General features: G+C 44.5%; 1 protein-coding gene across 7 annotated transcripts in view; it reads left to right on the top strand.

Annotated features, from left to right (window-relative positions):
• The window catches only part of DYSF (dysferlin), a 378,584-nt gene that overhangs the window by 105,138 nt on the left and 252,810 nt on the right, over window positions 1-20,636 (top strand). For all 7 annotated transcript variants that reach the window (XM_077478068.1, XM_077478062.1, XM_077478063.1 and 4 more), the window contains exons 2-3: window positions 13,081-13,136; window positions 16,259-16,350. In XM_077478068.1, the coding sequence (XP_077334194.1) occupies window positions 13,081-13,136; window positions 16,259-16,350 (148 nt within the window). The remainder of the gene's footprint in view (window positions 1-13,080; window positions 13,137-16,258; window positions 16,351-20,636) is intronic.

Below are 20,636 nucleotides of genomic sequence, written 5' to 3'. Positions count from 1 at the left end.
CACACACCTCCATTATCTCTACACACACCACCTCCATCATCTCTACACACACCACCTCCATCATCTCTACACACACACCACCTCCATCATCTCTACACACACCACCTCCATCATCTCTACACACACCACCTCCATCATCTCTACACACACCACCTCCATCATCTCTACACACACCACCATCATCTCTACACACACTACCTCCATTATCTCTACACACACCACCTCCATCATCTCTACACACACCACCTCCATCATCTCTACACACACACCACCTCCATCATCTCTACACACACCACCATCATCTCTACACATACCACCTCCATCATCTCTACACACACCACCTCCATCATCTCTACACATACCACCTCCTTCATCTCTACACACACCACCATCATCATCTCTACACACACCACCTCCATCATCTCTACACACACCACCATCATCTCTACACACACCACCTCCATCATCTCTACACACACCACCTCCATCATCTCTACACACACACCACCTCCATCATCTCCACACACACCACCATCATCTCTACACACACCACCTCCATCATCTCTACACACACCACCTCCATCATCTCTACACACACACCACCTCCATCATCTCCACACACACCACCATCATCTCTACACATACCACCTCCATCATCTCTACACACACCACCTCCATCATCTCTACACACACCACCATCATCTCTACACACACCACCACCATCATCTCTACACATACCACCATCATCTCTACACACACCACCTCCATCATCTCTACACACACCACCTCCATTATCTCTACACACACCACCTCCATCATCTCTACACATACCACCTCCATCATCTCTACACACACCACCTCCATTATCTCTACACACACCACCTCCATTATCTCTACACACACCACCTCCATCATCTATACACACACCACCTCCATCATCTCTACACACACCACCTCCATCATCTCTACACACACCACCTCCATCATCTCTACACACACCACCTCCATCATCTCTACACACACCACCATCATCTCTGCACACACCACCTCCATCATCTCTACACATACCACCTCCATCATCTCTATACACACCACCATCATCTCTGCACACACCACCATCATCTCTGCACACACCACCTCCATCATCTCTACACACACCACCATCATCTCTGCACACACCACCACCATCATCTCTACACACACCACCTCCATCATCTCTACACACACCACCATCATCTCTACACACACCACCTCCATCATCTCTACACATACCACCTCTATCATCTCTACACACACCACCTCCATCATCTCTACACACACCACCTCCATCATCTCTACACACACCACCTCCATCATCTCTACACACACCACCTCCATCATCTCTACACACACCACCTCCATCATCTCTACACACACCACCTCCATCATCTCTACACACACCACCATCATCTCTACACACACCACCTCCATCATCTCTACACATACCACCTCCATCATCTCTACACACACCACCTCCATCATCTCTACACACACCACCTCCATCATCTCTACACACACCACCTCCATCATCTCTACACATACCACCTCCATCATCTCTACACACACCACCTCCATCATCTCTACACATACCACCTCCATCATCTCTACACACACCACCACCAACATCTCTACACACACCACCCCCATCATCTCTACACATACCACCACCATCAGCTCTACACACACCACCATCATCTCTACACACACCACCACCATCATCTCTACACACACCACCACCATCATCTCTACACACACCACCACCATCATCTCTACACACACCACCACCACCATCTCTACACATACCACCTCCATCATCTCTACACATACCACCACCATCATCTCTACACATACCACCTCAATCATCTCTACACACACCACCACCATCATCTCTACACACACCACCACCATCATCTCTACACATACCACCACCATCATCTCTACACATACCACCTCCATCATCTCTACACATACCACCACCATCATCTCTACACATACCACCTCCATCATCTCTACACATACCACCACCATCATCTCTACACATACCACCTCCATTATCTCTACACACACCACCACCATCATCTCTACACACACCACCTCCATCATCTCTACACATACCACCTCCATCATCTATACACATACCACCACCATCATCTCTACATATACCACCACAATCATCTCTACACATACCACCTCCATCATCTCTACACATACCACCTCCATCATCTCTACACACACAACCTCTTTTATCTCTACACATACCAACACCATCATCTCTACACATACCTTCACATCATCTCTACACATACCACCTCCATCATATCTACACATACCACCTCCATCATCTCTACACATACCACCACCATCATCTCTGCACATACCACTTCCATCATCTCTACACATACCACCTCCATCATCTCTACACACACCACCTCTATCATCTCTACACATACCACCTCCATCATCTCTACACATACCACCTTCATCATCTCTACACATACCACCTCCATCATCTTTACACACACCACCTCCATCATCTCTACACATACCACCTCCATCATCTCTACACATACCACCTCCATCATCTCTACACACACCACCTCCATCATCTCTACACATACCACCTCCATCATCTCTACACATACCACCTCCACCATCTCTTCACATACCACCACCATCATCTCTACACACACCACCTCTATCATCTCTACACATACCACCACAATCATCTCTACACATACCACCTCCATTATCTCTACACATACCACCTCCATCATCTCTACACACACCACCTCTATCATCTTTACACATACCACCGCCATCAGCTCTACACATACCTTCACATCATTTCTACACATACCACCTCCATCATATCTACACATACCACCTCCATCATCTCTACACATACCACCTCCATCATCTCTACACATACCACCTCCATCATCTCTACACATACCACCTCCATCATCTCTACACACACCACCTCCATCATCTCTACACATACCACCTCCATCATCTCTACACATACCACCTCTATCATCTCTACACATACCACCGCCATCAGCTCTACACATCCTACCCCCTGCAACCTTGCTCCATATTCTTGTGTATGTACCCTACTCACATACATGTGGTAGGTTGGACTTGCTGGACTTGTGTCTTTTTTTCGACCTCACCAACTCTGTAACTATGTATGTCTCTACATACCGAACATCTGCACTTTTCCCTTTCAATGATTAATTCCCTCACAGGGGTCGATATATACTCTCTCCTTATCTATCTATATATCTGTCTATTTATAGTGCCTTAAAGTATTCATAAAACATTCTTGAACCCTGTCCGTAGCATGCTCCTGAAACTTGCCTATAGCACACTCCTGAGCCCCGCCCATAGCACACATCTGAACCATGCCCCTAGCACACTCCTGAACCTTGCCTGTAGCGCACTCCTGAACCCTGTCCATAGCACACTCCTGAACTCTGCCCATAGCACAATCCTGAACCCTGCCCGTAGCACACTCTTGAACCCTGCCCGTAGCACACTCTTGAACCCTGCCCATAGCACACTCCTGAACAATGCCCGTGGCACACTCCTGAATAATGCCCATAGCACAATCCTGAAGGAGGCCAAAAGCTCACTCCTGAGCCCTGTCCATAGCACACTCCTGAACCATGCCTGTAGCACACTCCTGAACCCTGCCCGTAGCACACTCCTGAACAAGGCCAAAAGCTCACTCCTGAACCCAGCCCATAGCACACTCCTGAACCATGCCCGTAGCACACTGGCACGCTGGCATAAACTCTAACTTATTATACCATCATATTAAAACTATTTTATAAAATCAAAATTGAAAACAAGTATTTCAATGTATATACATGATATTGTTCCAAATAGGTGTAGCCTATGTGAACACAATAAAACCTGTAGGTATGCCCATAGATATGGTGGACTCTGTAGCCGATCCATAGAGAAGGTCATTCATATGCAGGAAATCAGGGTACAGAGGGATCGCTACCTGTTTCGCTTTACAGCTTCCTCAGGAGATCCTATTGGTACTAAGAGATACAATATACATTACATTATGCCAATATATATATATATGTTCAAAAGAAAGTTATACACCAACATCAAAAACAGAGTGTATTGTATGTTTTGCACATGGGACAATGAAATTGGAGAGAAAAAAAACAAAACAATATTTATAGTTATAATACATATTAAGTGCTCATGAAAAACCTACCCAGATTGCAACCCGTACATAGTGCACCCAAGATACAACTGGCCCTTTGAGGACAATCATACTTTCTACATTATGTGGCCTCTTGATGAAATTGAGTTTGACACCCCTGCTCTATACAGATGAGCGGCTGTACTATATGTTATTATACACGTGTGAAATAATGGGATATGGTGAGTTGTACCATCAATGAACAATTGCATGTTCCTGGGACTTGTATCTAGTACAGTAGTACTGTGCGGTTCTTCTATATTATAACACAACAACATACAGAGCGGACTGCAGAGTTCTGTGTTGGTGGGATGACCTCTAGTCTGAGGTCCACCAGGCCATCATCCTCATAAATGGAGAATTCCGTCATATAACCGGAAAGGAAGAGCAGGATGGAGACATGTCAGATTTTCTTATTTTCTTCCTTCCTTTCAGGGGTTAATTATAGGGTGACACCACGTGTAATCTCTTCCTGGGAAAACCCTTCACCTATCCTAATGCTCATAAGTCTATGGGGGACTCTGAAGATGGTGATATAATGACAGATATACAACTTGATGTTTGCAAAAAGAGGAAACAAAGTTTATAAATAGTATCCTTCGTGATCCTCATTAGGCGCAATATAGGAAGAAAAACAAAACAATTGCAAAACATGGAACTGTAAGGCTGCTGTCAGTCAACGTGTTATCCCACCCAACATCCCCATCTCCTAGAGACAGGCTTACAATTGCTTAGTTTATATAGCGTCTTATAGAGGATACTATTGATAAACTTTGTTCCTTTTTTTGTTTGTTTCTTTGGTTTTCTCTTCTGGAAAACACCAAACGACGCTGATCACAGCAATTATTTATTTCTTTTACAAACAAAAAAAACAGGCTACAGTGATACCTCGGTTTGCGAGTAACTTGATATACGAGCGTTTCGCAAGACGAGCTATTTTTAAAAAAAATCCTGACTTGATTTGTGAACTGACCACACAAAGCACAAAAGCTGATCTGTGTTAGCGTGGTCAGTTTTCACCCTTTGGCTGGCCATTGAGAGGTACAGGACACTGTACAGACACACAGCACCCCCCACCAATCACGGCCTGCCTCTGGCATACACCCATGCCCAATCACAGCTTGCTTCTGGCATACATCCACTCCCAATCACAGCCTGCCTCTGGCATACACCCCTGCCCAATCACAGCCTGCCTCTGGCATACACCCCTGCCCAATCACAGCCTGCCTCTGGCATACACCCCTGCCCAATCACAGCCTGCCTCTGGCATACACCCCTGCCCAATCACAGCCTGCCTCTGGCATACATCCGCTCCCAATCACAGCCTACCTCTGGCATACACCCACGCCCAATCAAAGCCTGCCTCTGGCATACACCCACTCCCAATCACAGCCTGCCTCTGGCAGACACCCTCGCCCAATCACAGCCTGCCTCTGGCATACACCCCCGCCCAATCACAGCTTGCCTCTGGCATACACCCACTCCCAATCACAGCTTTGCTTCTGGTATACACCCCTCCCCCCAATCACAGTCTGCCACTGGCATACACCTCCCAATCACAGCTGGCTTCTGGCATACACCCCCTCCCCCCAATTACAGTCTGCCACTGGCATACACCTCCCAATCACAGCTTGCTTCTGGCATACACCCCTCCCCTCCCCCCAATCACAGTCTGCCACTGGCATACATCTCCCAATCACAGCTTGCTTCTGGCATACACCCATTTAGCAGTGTAGATGAGTGTAGGGTGTGTGTATGGGGTGTATATTGGATTACACAGTGTAGGGTGTCTGTATGGGGTGTATATTGGATTATATAGTGTAGATGAGTGTAGGGTGTCTGTATGGGGTGTATATTGGATTATATAGTGTAGATGAGTGTAGGGTGTCTGTATGGGGTGTATATTAGATTACACAGTGTAGTTGAGTAGTGTAGGGTGTGTGTATAGGGTGTGTGTTTCTTTGTACAGTGTAGATATTGATTGTGTGTCTGTATACGGTATGAGTTAGCTCTCGCTCAGCAGCCTGCGTTGTCCTTGGCCGATACGATGTCATTCTGGCTCTACTCCCCTCTCTTGCCCATATATAGGTTTGTTAACGCTCTCCTCGTATTAATTGTGTCCCTGAGTCTTCCATTGTTTTTCCTGTTAACAGCTGATCCCTTTCCCCTTCCTCTTCCTCCCAGCCTGGCACTCAGGAAGACTTTTCAAAAAAAAGTTTCTGCTTCTGAGCTGTAATGTACACACAGATGGCGAAAATGTTCTTGGGTGGTCACCGGAGACCCTGTCCTGTCCAGGAACTGCAATGCAGTCCGCCTATGGAGGGTAATGCCAACTGTAGTCTATAACAAGGACCCCAGCAGTGATGGCTCATGGGAGGCACTCATATACAATTCAGGGGACAGCCAAATCAGTCTACAGTCCAAGGGGCAACAGTCCACCGCAATATCAAACCCATCAGAAAACATTTGTTATATTGCAGCTTACCAATTGTTAGATGCGATGGCTGCATTGGTGTTCTTTTTAGGCTTTCTTTCCTTGTTTTTCACCTGGTGATCTGGCCAGTAGGTCTGTTGTTTTTTTTTTTTTTTTTGCAGAACAAGCTGTCCTCCAGATGTAGCAGTTACAGAGTTGAGACAAACCATTTACCACTGGCAGGGTGCTTACAGTAATCAGCTTTTATTTATTCGGAAAACCTTTATCCCAAAAGGAAAATAACGTTTGCCGTAACCGCTTAAAAATTGCCAGCTGGAGTTTGGCTTCAATTTGTTAGTGTATTTAAGTCTATTAGTACATCTAACACTCCCCTCCCCCCAGACTGACAATGCTGCTGTCCAAAGGTGCCCCCTGTGCTCCTTCATCCAAAGTGGGGTGCTCTAATATAGGAGGTATGTTACTGGTCAGATCACTAGTTGAAAACAGAGGGAGAAAAGCCTAAAAAACAACAAGACAAATGCAGCCATCACATCTAATGATTGGTAAGCTGCAATACGTTACATTTTTGCTTTGGAGTTTAATGCTGCCTTAAAGGACCAGTCCACCCAAAAACTGTATTTCAGTGTTTTTGTGTATGGTTGCAAGTTTAACTACCATCAGTTTCTGTTGTCTATCAGAGAATCTGTTGATGGGGACTCTGAGCCAGGTACCAGGTCTGTAAACTTGTTGTGCCCACTATGAGGTGTTCCAGCCATTCCTGCACTCAGTTCCCAGGCCTGTACCCCTGCTGTGCTCAATATGAGGGGTCTTCACCATCCCTGCCCTAAGTTCCCAGGTCTGTACATGTGCTGTGTCCATAAGGAGGGGATACTACAATCTCTGTACTGAGTTCCCAGGTCTGAACACCTGCTGTGCCCATTATGAGAAGTTCCCACCATCCATGTGCTGAGTTCCTGAGTCTGTACACCTGCTGTGCCCATTATCAGGGTTTCCACCATCCCTGTACTGAGTAACCAGCTCTACACAACTGCTGTGCCCATTGCGAAGGTTCTCACAATCCTTGTGCTGAGTTATCAGCTCTACACACCTGCTGTGCCCATCATGAAGGGTTCTCACCATCCCTGTGCTGAGTTCTCAGGTCTAAATACCTGCTGTGCCCATCATGAGGGGTTCCCACCAACTTTGTGCTTAGTTCCCAGATCTAAATACCTGCTGAGCCCATCATGAAGGTTCCTACAATCCTTGTGCTGAGTTCCAGAGTCTGTAACCTGCTGTGTTTGTTATGAGGATCCCTGCCATCTGTGTGCACAGGTTCCCAGCTTTACACACCTGCTGTGCCCATCATAACGGTTAGCACCTTTGTTGTACTGAGTTCCCAACTCAACACACCTGCTGTGCCCATCAGGAAGGTTCCCACCATCCATCTAGTGAGTTCCTAGGTCTACACACCTGCTTTGCCCATTATGAGGAGTTCTCACCATTCATGTGCTCAGTTCCTGGGTCTGTAAACCTGCTGTTCCCCTTATCAGGATTCCCTCCATTGTTGTGCTGAGTTACCAGGTCTACACACCTGCTGTGCCCATCATGAATGTTCCCACCATCCATGTTCTGAGTTCCCAGCTCTACACACCTGCTTTGCCCATCATGAAGGTTCCCACCATCCATGTACTGAATTCCCAGCTCTACACACCTGCTTTGCCCATCATGAAGGTTCCCACCATCCATGTACTGAATTCCCAGCTCTACACACCTGCTTTGCCCATCATGAAGGTTCCCACCATCCATGTACTGAATTCCCAGCTCTACACACCTGCTTTGCCCATCATGAAGGTTCCCACCATCCATGTTCTGAGTTCCCAGCTCTACACACCTGCTTTGCCCATCATGAAGGTTCCCACCATCCACATACTAAATTCCCAGCTCTACACACCTACTTTGCCCATCATGAAGGTTCCCACCATCCATGTACTGAATTCCCAGCTCCACACACCTGCTTTGCCCATCATGAAGTTTCCCACCATCCATGTACTGAATTCCCAGCTCTACACACCTGCTTTGTCCATCATGAAGGTTCCCACCATCCATGTACTGAATTCCCAGCTCTATACACCTGCTTTGCCCATCATGAAGGTTCCCACCATCCATGTACTGAATTCCCAGCTCTACACACCTGCTTTGCCCATCATGAAGGTTCCCACCATCCATGTTCTGAGTTCCCAGCTCTACACACCTGCTTTGCCCATCAGGAATGTTCCCACCATCCATGTTCTGAGTTCCCAGCTCTACACACCTGCTTTGCCCATCATGAAGATTCCCACCATCTCTGTGCTGAGTTCCCAAGTCTAGATACCTGCTGTGCCCATCAGGAAGATTCCCACCATCCTTGTGCTGATTTCTCAGGTCTACATACCTGCTGTGCCCATTATGATCCCTGCTGTATTCTTTATTTATATTAAATTATTATATGGAAAATAATGGTTGACAACGACACCATAATCTCCCCTGTGGCCAGGAACAGAGCTGAGATTTATGGGGTAGGGAGATCTCAATGCTGAAGTATCCAAGACATATAAGAAGACAGGTTGACTCTTCCCAGTAGGCACAGTTTATAACTAAAATATACACTAGTGTGTAGTTCCACTCTGATAGATTATAGTTAGCCCTACTCCGATAGTATGTAGTCCCACTCTACTAACACACATTCCTACACTCACAGTAGGTAGGCCCATGCTAACAACATTCAGTCCTAACATGATTTATGATGAAGTCCCAAGCCTTGCGCCGAATGCATGCATTGTAGAGATCCTAATGCCAGAATAACTTCATTCACAATGGGGGTTATTTACTAATGCTTGAGAGTGCAAAAATCTGATGCAACTCTGCATAGAAACCAATCAGCTTCCAGGTTTTATTGCCAAAGCTTAATTGAACATGCTGAACTTAGAAGCTGATTGGCTACCATGCACAGCTTCTAAATGCACCAGTTTTAGTAAATCAACCCCAATGCGTCGGCAGTGGAAATATTGCAAATTTGGCAAATGGTTTACTCCAAATACTATCTTTTTTCTATTTTCCAGGAATTTTCTTGTCTAGAAATAATTTTCTTACTTTTTTCTTGTAAATTGTAATGTTCTGCGCTGGGGGTGGTGGGGGGTTGGGTGTTTTATAGAGGGGCTCTGAAGGATATGGAGTGCTTCCATGTGTACATGCAACAGTAATGGTCTGGGATTACAAATAATGAAATACATACGTTTAAGGGCAGCATATGACTTCTGGGGAAAGGGCAACCAGGTCACCCGAGAATTGGATGCATATGATCCGTAGTTGTGGATGAAGATCAGATAACAGCCACTTTGTACAGTCCAAGAACTGAAAACAAGGTCAAGCTAGTAGATTTTTGAACAAAAGTTAATACGAACATTCGTATGAAAATTCTCATCAGCGCATTCGATGGCGTGACAAATTTAATTGGAAAGAATGTCAAAAAACATTTCCTTCAAACCTTCTATTTTGAAATGAATGGACTTTCCTGAAAACCCCCCCCAAAAAAACACATTCACAGTTAGAATTGTGTTCGTTGGAGAAACATTTCCCTTTCTGCTCATTAGAATTTCTCCATCCCTGCGATTGAAAATGAATGTCGATTTGACCATACTAACATTTGGAAAATCAAACAAATGTTATTAAAATGAAGATAAATGAACAAAGTTTCAGCTTTAGTGATAGTTGCCTGATTGTTACCTGTATGTCAGAGAAACATAGAAGATACTGCACTTGGGACCATCTGCTCCAATAGCGTGTATTCCACAGTCAACAGCATGTAGTAGTCCTGTGCTGATAGTATGAAGTCCCATGCCAATAGTATATAATCCTGTGCCAATAGTATATAATCCTGTGCCAATAGTATGCAATCCAACGCTGATAGTATGTAGGTCCATGCTACTACCACACAGTCTCAGGCCGAAAGTATTCAACCCATTCTGATAGTATGTAGTCCCTGCACTACTAGCATGCAGTCCTAAGCCGATATTATGTGCTTCCAAGCCAATGGTTTGTAGTCCCATGCTACCAGCATTCAGTCCCACACAGATAGTATGTAGTCCCATGCTACTAGAATTTAGTCCCACATTGATAGTATGTAGTCCCATGCTACTAGAATTCAGTCCCACATTGATAGTATGTAGTCCCATGCTACCAGCATTCAGTCCCACATTGATAGTATGTAGTCCCTGCACTACTAGCATGCAGTCCTAAGCCGATATTATGTGGTTCCAAGCCAATGGTCTGTAGTCCCATGCTACCAGCATTCAATTCCACACTGATAGTATATAGTCCCTTGCTACCAGCATTCAGTCCCACACCGATAGTATGTAGCCCCATGCTACCAGCATTCAGTCCCACATTGGTAGTGTGTAGTCCCATGTAGTCTCACGCCAGTAGTATGTAGTTCCATGCCAATAGTATGTAGTTCCACTTTTATAGTATGTAGTCTCATGCCGACATTAGATAGTTCCACTCTGACAGTATGTAGTCCTATTGCAATAGTGTGTAGCCCCATGCCGATAGTATGTAGCCCTATACTACTATTGTTCAGTCCCACATCGATAGTGTGTAGTCCCATGTTGATAATATGTAATTCTATGCTACTAGCTTTCAGTCCCATGCCAATAGTATGTAGTCCCACGTTACTTGCATTCAGTCCCATGACAATACTATGTAGTCTCATGCCGATAGTATGTAGCCCTATACTACTAGCATTCAATCCCTGGCTAATAGTGTGTTGTTCCACATCGATAGTACATAGTCCCACGCTACTAGCATTCAGTCCCTTGCCAATAGTATGCCGATAGTATGTAGTCCCATGCCACCAGCATTCAGTCCCACATTGATAGTATGTAGTCCCATGCTACCAGCATTCAGTCCCACATTGATAGTATGTAGTCCCATGCCACCAGCTTTCAGTTCCACATTGATAGTATGTAGTCCCATGCCACCAGCATTCAGTCTCACATTGATAGTATGTAGTCCCTGCACTACTAGCATGCAGTCCTAAGCCGATATTATGTGATTCCAAGCCAATGGTATGTAGTCCCATGCTACCAGCATTCAGTCCCACACCGATAGTATGTCGTCCCATGCTACCAGCATTCAGTCCCACACTGATAGTATGTAGTCCCATGTCACCAGCATTCAGTCCCACACCGATAGTATGTAGTCCCATGCTACTAGAATTCAGTCCCACATTGATAGTATGTAGTCCCATGCTACTAGAATTCAGTCCCACACTGATAGTATGTAGTCCCATGCTACCAGCATTCAGTCCCACATTGATAGTATGTAGTCCCATGCTACCAGCATTCAGTCCCACACCGATAGTATGTTGTCCCATGCTACTAGAATTCAGTCCCACACTGATAGTATGTAGTCCCATGTCACCAGCATTCGCTACTAGCATTCAATCCCACTCCCATATTATGTAGTTCAGCGCTACTATCATGCAGTCCCATGCCAATAGTATGTAGCCCCACACAGATAGTATGTAGTCCCATGCCAACTGTAAGTAGTCCCATGCCAACAATATGTAGCCCCATGCCAACAATATGGAGTCCCATGCTGATAGTATGTAGTCTCATGCCAATAGTATGTAGTCCCATGCTGAGATTATGTAGCCCCACGCTAGTAGCATTCAGTCCCACACCCATAGTATGTAGTTCAATGCAACTACCATGCCCATAGTATGACGTCCTGTGCCGATAGTATGTAGTCCTGCACTACTACAATGCATTCCCATGCCGATAGTATGTAAACCCACATGACTAGCATGCAGTCCCATGCTAAAATCTTCCCAATGGGATGCAGATGGGAAAAAAATCTTGACGGGTTATAACCCTCTTTTACTCAAAAATGTTTTTCCTTTATTTCTACTTTAATTTTACCCTTCATGTAATTAGAGTTTAAGTCTGCTCATATTTTGTCGTCCTTGGTCCCTCTCTCCTTCCTCATCAACATGATTATTATATGTTTTCATTTTAAGTAAGTAATCTTTCCATTTTTATTACATACCTTATCAGTGATAATTATCGTAGACCCAGTGATGTCATCACTGGTTCTCTTTGCGTGCAGGAAGATCATGGCTGGTGGAGAGGGATCACAATATTTTTGCTTAGAATAAATATCATAATTCACTCACGATTCTCGCAGCGTAACATAATCTTTCACATTATACAAAAAAATTTGACTAACTTTACTGTTTAGTTTTTTTTTTTTAATTCATTAAAGTGTATTTGTTTTCCAAAAAAAATTGCATGATAAAATTTACTGACTGTGAATATTTAAGAGATATTTGCTGTTACTCAAATGTATGTTGTCTGTTATTTTCTAGGTGTAAAGAAGAAAACCAAAGTCTTAAAAAATAATTCGAACCCCATCTGGAATGAGGTGAGTCCAGCGCTGGCTGCTATTCTGAGCCAAGTCCCCCATTTCCATATGATTTGTCTAAATACATTATCTGTTAATGGCTTCCCGCCAACTAAATAAACACAAAGCCGCATATCACTTCTTCATACATCCCATGTAAAGGCTTAGTACATCTTTTGAAAAAAGATTAAAAAAAAATCATCCTATGATCAGCGTAGCTTTACTACTTTTTTTTTTGCATTGAAGGCTGCAGAGCATGGCTCCTGTGATCATTGCGTCCCTGTGTGCAATTCTTAGGCTCTATCAGTGCTTCCCCCCCAGGGTCTGTACAAGATTACAGGGGTTTTAACCACTTGCCAAATAGGCTTTTTCTGGAATTTTTTTTAAATTAGTACTTTTTGCTAGAAAATTTAAATTAAAATGTATTTTTTAAAATTAATATTATGTAACCCCCAAACATTATAATTTGTTTTTAGCAGAGACCCTAGAGAATAAAATGGGGATTGTTGCACTTTTTTATGCCACCTGGTATTTGCACAGCGGTTTTGCAAAAATATACTTTAATAAATAAAAAAATAAAAAAAATCTAAACACAATAACATATTAGTTACCCCAATTTATTTTGTATAACTTGAAAGATGAGTAAATAGATACCTATCATGTCATGCTTTAAAGTTGCAGATGCTCGTTGAATGGCAACAAACTACAATACTTAAAAATCTCCACGGGCAATGCTTTAAATGCCTTTACAGGTTACCTCTTTAGAGTTACAGAGGAGGTCTAGTACTATAATTATTGCTCTTGCTCCAACGTTTGTGGCGATATCTCACATGTGTGGTTCACATACCGTTTACATAGGCGTTTGCCACTTATGTATGCGCTTGCTTCTGCATGCAAACACGGAGGGATGGAGAGCACTTTAAAAAAATATATATATTTTTTTTAATTTATTTTATAAAAAATTTTTATGTTGTCCCTTTTTTTTTTTGATTACTTTTATTCCTATTGAAAGGAATGTTAACATCCCTTGTAATAGAAATAAGGATGACAGGTCCTCTTTATGGAGAGATCTGGGGTCAAGAAGACCCCAAATTTCTTCTTTACCTTTTTTGATCTTTCGCTTTAAAACAAAAAGAAAAAATAATTTCCTTCCAGCCTGGACTGAAAGTGACATCATGATATCGCTCTGGTCCTCCAAGGCCATAGAGTTGATCAAAGAGTGCTAACTCGTTGATCACCTATGGTGGGAACAGCCGGCCGCACCATTGGATCATTTCTTGGGCAAACTGGTAAGCCCAAAAAACACCGGCGAGTGGGCCTCCCGCCTCTTTGGAAACCGTTCCATGGGCTCATGAGCTGCTCAGACCGGTTTTATGAGTAAGCCATCTGCCTGTAGAAAAAAACGGTACTGGGATTTCCTCGTAAACCACCTGAAAACCGCAACGTATATGTACGTATTGTGGTCGGTAAGTGATTAATGTGTGGCCTATGGAAAAAATTGAAGGTACCAAAGTGTGTAACCATTTCAAGGGCGTGGTTAATTATAAGGCTTGACATGTTGGATGTCTATTGATTTGCCCACCTCATATATTATTTATTTTACCCCAAAAATTGGGTAATATATTGTGTTTGTGTGCCCTAAAATTAACTTTAATATATTTTTACTGAAATGCAGTGGCAGCTGGTGGGTTGTTCTTTTTTGTGGGGGGGTGGGGGGGGCAACACTGACAGCACCTGCAGGAGGTCCGGCACTTACCTGCTCATGTGGCATGGCTGTGGTGTCCTCTCCTGGAGTGCAGGCAGCGGCAGCTCCGATTTCCGCTCCTCAAGCTTCCTCCATTGCGCCTCCTCTTCCGCCAAAGTGCTGGGCATCCAATAGGATCGCCTGAAGCCTTGGCCAATGGGGAAACAGGTTTTACGACCTGCCTCCTGATTGGGGGGAGGGAACTTTAGTGTGAAAATAGCAAAAATGAATTTGCTATTGTCACACAACTGAGTGGGCTCGGAGCGCAATGCTCTGCGCTCCAAGGCCACCCTTTTTTGAAGCCCTGCATTGGAATCCATGGCAGCCCTGATATGTAGATCAGGGGGCTGGATGCATGGATAGGAGAGGCGGCGCCCGTTCGCCCTCTATGGATGGACTGCCACTGCTGAAATGTTGTGCTTGATAAACCATTTTTAAAAATGGCACTAACACTATTTTATTCCCCAAGGCCTCTACTTTCAGGAATGATATGATGGTTGGGGGTTTTAACTAATCTTCAGGCCTAAGATACAAAATCAGCTCTGGCGGCAAAAAGGTTAAACGAAAGGCACTTTGCTAGCCCCAGTTCACATATTTGCCAGATAGTCTTTCTGTCTAGCCAGGTTAGCTAGTGGTGTCCAATGATGTCCAAGAATGCCTTAATTAGGGTTTGCATAGCTTTGGTGTACTTTCATTTTCTCAGACCTTCAAACCTTCCTAGTCCCAGATAATGGTAATGAATAATTTATCAGAGTCAACAGGAAAATCTATAAAAGGCTCCGTATGTATGGAAGCAACCTGACTTCTTGTAAAGAACGCTGGGGATCCATTACATGATACTCCCAAGGCTTTTAAAGAGCAGAATCATCCATGGTGGATATAACCCTCCTTATCACTCCTATAGTAAAGTTAAGTCATGAGAAAAACCTCTATAGTGCAGCGGTTCCCAAACTTTTTGGCTCCAGGGACCGGTTTTATGGCAACCAGTCTTCCTAGGGACCGGGACGGGGGGTTAGAGTAGAGGGGGAAGGATGGTGGTTGTGGTGGACGGGTCGAGGGATGGGATGTTCACAAATCTGTCCGCCACCCTTCACACCACAACCCCCTTTTGCAGTACAGTCCCCCCTTTTAAATCAGTATTCACAGTCCCCCTTTACATCACAGTTCCTCCTTTAAAGCAGTCCTATAGTGTCCTCGCTTCCCCTTCACATCGCAGCCCCCCTTTACATTACAGTGCAGTCCCCTTTACATTCATGTAAATTAATTTGGTTGAATAAAACCAATAAATAAAGTCAATAAAAATATACACATCTGACCTAAAAGAGGGACTGTTGGGTTGAGGTCAGAAGCAATGTTTGGAAGCTATGACTACAATTCTATAATCTCTGGTTTTCTGCAGGGCTTTGAGTGGGACTTAAAAGGTGTTCCTTTGGATACAACTGCTGAGCTCCATGCTGTCGTCAAAGATCATGAGACGATGGGGAGAAACCGGTAAAGTATTTATTTATTATTAGGTTTTTGATGTAAATTTTTGGTCGGAGTATACACAGCTATATTTTATATCTGACATATAGGTATGACAATTTTTACATAGGTCCAGTGTGGACCAGGGTAAGCGCCATACCTGAGGGATCTTCGTGGAAGCTGTATATCACTGTAGTAGGCACCACTTCTCCAGTGATTTCCACTAGCGTCTGGGTCCCGTGCCAAGTGGCTGTCCTGCAGCTCGGCACTGGCACCATTTAGATCAGTGGTCATCAACCCTGTCCTCAGGGCCCCACTAACAGGCCAGGTTTTGTGTATTACCTTGGGGAGATGCAGACTAGAATACTGCAATCACTGAGCATCAAATGATATCACCTGTCATGTATTTCATATCTCGCAAACCTGGCCTGTTAGTGGGCCCTGAGGACAGGGTTGAAGACCACTGATTTAGAGAACACTTTTGGGGTTGATTTACTAAAACTGGAGAGTGGAAAATCTGGTGCAGCTGTTCACGGCAGCCAATCAGCTTCTAACCTCAGCTTGTTCAGCTAAGCTTTGAAAATAAAACCTGGAAGCTGATTGGTTTGTAAGCACAGCTGCACTGGATTTTGCACGCTTCAATTTTAGTAAATAAACCCCTTTGCATCTTCCCAGTGAATTCAGAGCCTTCTCTGATTCCATATGCAGTAATTGTACAATATATAGTTGGGCTCATAAGTTTACATACCCTGGCAGAATTTATGATTTCTTGGCCATTTTCCAGAGAATATGAATGAGAACACAACAACTTTTCTTTCACTCATGGTTAGTGTTTGGCTGAAGCCATTATTATCAATCAAATGTGTTTACTCTAATTACAATTACAACAGAAACTACTCAAATGACTGATCAAAAGTTTGGTGATTTTGGCCTAATACCATGCACACAATTTGACACAATTTGAATGGCTATTAAAGGTAACCATCCTCACCTGTGATCTGTTTGCTTGTAATTAGTGTATGTGTATAAAAGTTCAATGAGTTCCTGGACTCCTGACAGACCCTTACATCTTTCATCCAGTGCTGCACTGACGTTTCTGGATTCTGAGTCATGGGGAAAGCAAAAGAAGTGTCAAAGGATCTGCGGGAAAATGTAGCTGAACTGTATAAAACAGGAAAGGGATATAAAGAGATATCCAAGGAATTGAGAATGCCAATCAGCAGTGTTCAAACTCTAATCAAGAAGTGGAAAATGAGGGGCTTCCGTTGAAACCAAACCACGGTCAGGTAGACCAACTAAAATTTCAGCCACAATTGCCAGGAAAATTGTTCGAGATGCAAAGAAAAACCTCACAAATAACTTCAGGTGAAATACAGGACTCTCTGAAAACATGTGGTGTTTCAAGATGCACAATAAGGAAGCACTTGAAGAAAGATGGGCTGCATGGTCGAGTCGCCAGAAGAAAGCCATTACTATGCAAATGCCACAAAGTATCCCGCTTACAATACGCCAAACAGCACAGAGACAAGCCTCAAACCTTCTGCCACAAAGTCATTTGGAGTGATAAGACCAAAATTGAGCTTTTTGGCCACAACCATAAATGCTACTTTTGGTCAACAAGGCCTATGATGAAAGGTCCACCATTCCTACTGTGAAACACGGAGGTGGATCGCTAATGTTTTAGGGATGTGTGAGCTATAAAGGCACAGGAAATTGATGGCAAGATGAATGCAGTATGTTATCAAGAAATACTGGAGGAACATTCACATTCATCAGCCAGGAAGCTACGCATGGGACGTACTTGAACATTCCAATATAACCATGATCCAAAACACAAGGCCAAGTCAACCTGTCATTGGCTACAGCAGAATAAAGTGAAGGTTCTGGAGTGGCCATCTCAGTCTCCTGACCTCAATATCATTGAGACACTCTGGGGAGATCTCAAACGTGCAGTTCATGCAAAACAGCCCAAGAATTTACAGGAACTGGAGGCTTTATGCCAAGAGAAATGGGCAGCTTTACCATCTGAGAAGATAAAGAGCCTCATCCACCAATACCACAAAAGACTGTCATTGATGTTAAAGGGGGCAATGCATGGTATTGAGAACTGGGGTGTGTAAACTTTTGGTCAGGGTCATTTGGGTCGTTTCTGCTGTGATTATGATTTAAAAAGAGTAAATGCAGTTGATTGATAATAAATGACTTCAGCCGAACACTAACTATGAGTGAGAGAAAAGTTGTGTTATTCATATTCTCTGAAAAATGGGCAAGAAAATATAAATTCTGCCAGGGTATGTAAACTTATGAGCACAACTGAAGATGGTTTCAGTGAAATAATTGTATGAGCTATCACAGACATTACTTGGAAGGTTTTGGCTTATAAATAACTGTTTTAATGGAAAACAAAGGAGCAGTCCTGGCAAAAAATTCCTTTAAACTCCACTAAATTAGATTTTTTTTTTTGTGCTGATCATTTTTTATGCATGATTGAATCTGTGATTAATTGTTTACTATTACGTAATGCTATATTACCCCTACACTCCTCTTCTCTACCAAAGAGAGCCCCTTGGGAGCGCAAGTGACATGCAACTTCTCGCATGTAAAGCCACGTTGTGTTGGTCCTTCTGCGCTGAGGTGTTGGTCGATGCCAGAAAGGTTCAACACCTTGGTATATGTTCTGAGGAAGACTCCAGTTTTACATTTTGCCCAGAGGGATAATGGATTAGAAATGCCTCCCACGTTCTGTATGGGCCTAATACTAACGATCCGCTGAGTAACGATCCGCTGAGTAATGATCCTTCCATGAAATTGTCTCTTTCTTAGGAAACCCGGCCAGCCACTGTCTACTTCCTCTGTCCTATTTTTATCTCTGCCTTGGATTTCCAGCAGCATTCTGTGACATGCCGGTCCCTTGTGGGCTTATCATGTCCTGTACAACCAGGGAGAGCTTATTATACGGAGCAGTCCAGGGCTACACATGTAACAATCAGTAAACTGCTGACTGTATCCAGAGCCCATTGCTGAAATGCTGAAGTCACAATTTCTCCCTGATTTACTTTTCATTTCAGTTTTTTTATAATCTATTGTATCCAGATTTACCATTATTGCACTGATCCAATCATCCTGTACTGTGCATGCTTCCCCCTGAGAGCTGCAGAGGGGTGAGCATAGAACCCGGGGATGGATGTTACCAGCAACTACATGCAATCCAGCATGGGAGCCAGTCAGTAGTTTGGTGTACATGGATCAGTGATCTGTATATAAGATGACAGTGCCTCCCTTGTCTCTCTCTCTCTCTTCTCTCTCTCTATCCTTCTCGCTCTCTCTCCTCCCTACCCCCTCTCTCCTTCTCTCTCTCTCTCGCTCTCTCTCCTCCCTACCCCCTCTCTCATTCTCTCTCTCTCTCTCCTCCCTACCCCCTCTCTCCTTCTCTCTCTCTCCTTCTTGCTCTCTCTCCTCCCTACCCCCTCTCTCCTTCTCTCTCTCTCCTTCTCGCTCTCTCTCCTCCCTACCCCCTCTCTCCTTCTCTCTCTCTCCTTCTCGCTCTCTCTCCTCCCTACCCCCTCTCTCCTTCTCTCTCTCTCCTTCTCGCTCTCTCTCCTCCCTACCCCCTCTCTCCTTCTCTCTCTCTCCTTCTCGCTCTCTCTCCTCCCTACCCCCTCTCTCCTTCTCTCTCTCTCTCTCCTCCCTACCCCCTCTCCTTCTCTCTCTCTCTCGCTATCTCTCCTCCCTACCCCCTCTCTCATTCTCTCTCTCTCTCTCCTCCCTACCCCCTCTCTCCTTCTCTCTCTCTCTCGCTCTCTCTCCTCCCTACCCCCTCTCTCATTCTCTCTCTCTCTCCTCCCCTCTCTCTCCTTATCTCTCTCCTCCCCCCTCTCTCCTTCTCTCTCTCTCCTCCCCCTCTCTCCTCCTCTCTCTCCTCCTCCCTCTCTCTCCTCCCCCTCTCTCTCCCCCCTCTCTCCTTCTCGCTCTCTCTCTCCTCCCCCTCTCTCCTCTCTCTCCTCCCCCCTCTCCTTCTGGCTCTCTCTCTCTCCTCCCCCCTCTCTCCTTCTCTCTCTCCTCCCCCTCTCTCCTTCTCTCTCTCCTCCCCCCTCTCTCCTTCTCTCTCTCCTCACCCCCTCTCTCCTTCTTGCTCTTTCTCTCTCTCCTCCCCCTCTCTCCTTCTCTCTCTCCTCCCCCTCTCCTTCTCGCTCTCTCTCCTCCCTCCCCCTCTCTCTTCTCTCTCTCCTTCTTGCTCTCCTTCTCTCTCTCTCTCTCTCTCTCTCTCTCTTGCTCTCTCTCTCCTTTCTCTCTCCCCCCTCTCACTCCTTCTC

This window comes from Lithobates pipiens, unplaced genomic scaffold (assembly GCF_037356315.1).
Source record: "Lithobates pipiens isolate NorthernLeopardFrog02 unplaced genomic scaffold, aLitPip1_a1.2 Scaffold_13, whole genome shotgun sequence".
Classification (NCBI taxonomy): Eukaryota; Metazoa; Chordata; class Amphibia; order Anura; family Ranidae; genus Lithobates; species Lithobates pipiens.
Note: the sequence above shows the minus strand (reverse complement) of the source record. Positions and strands in the feature narration are given on the sequence as shown.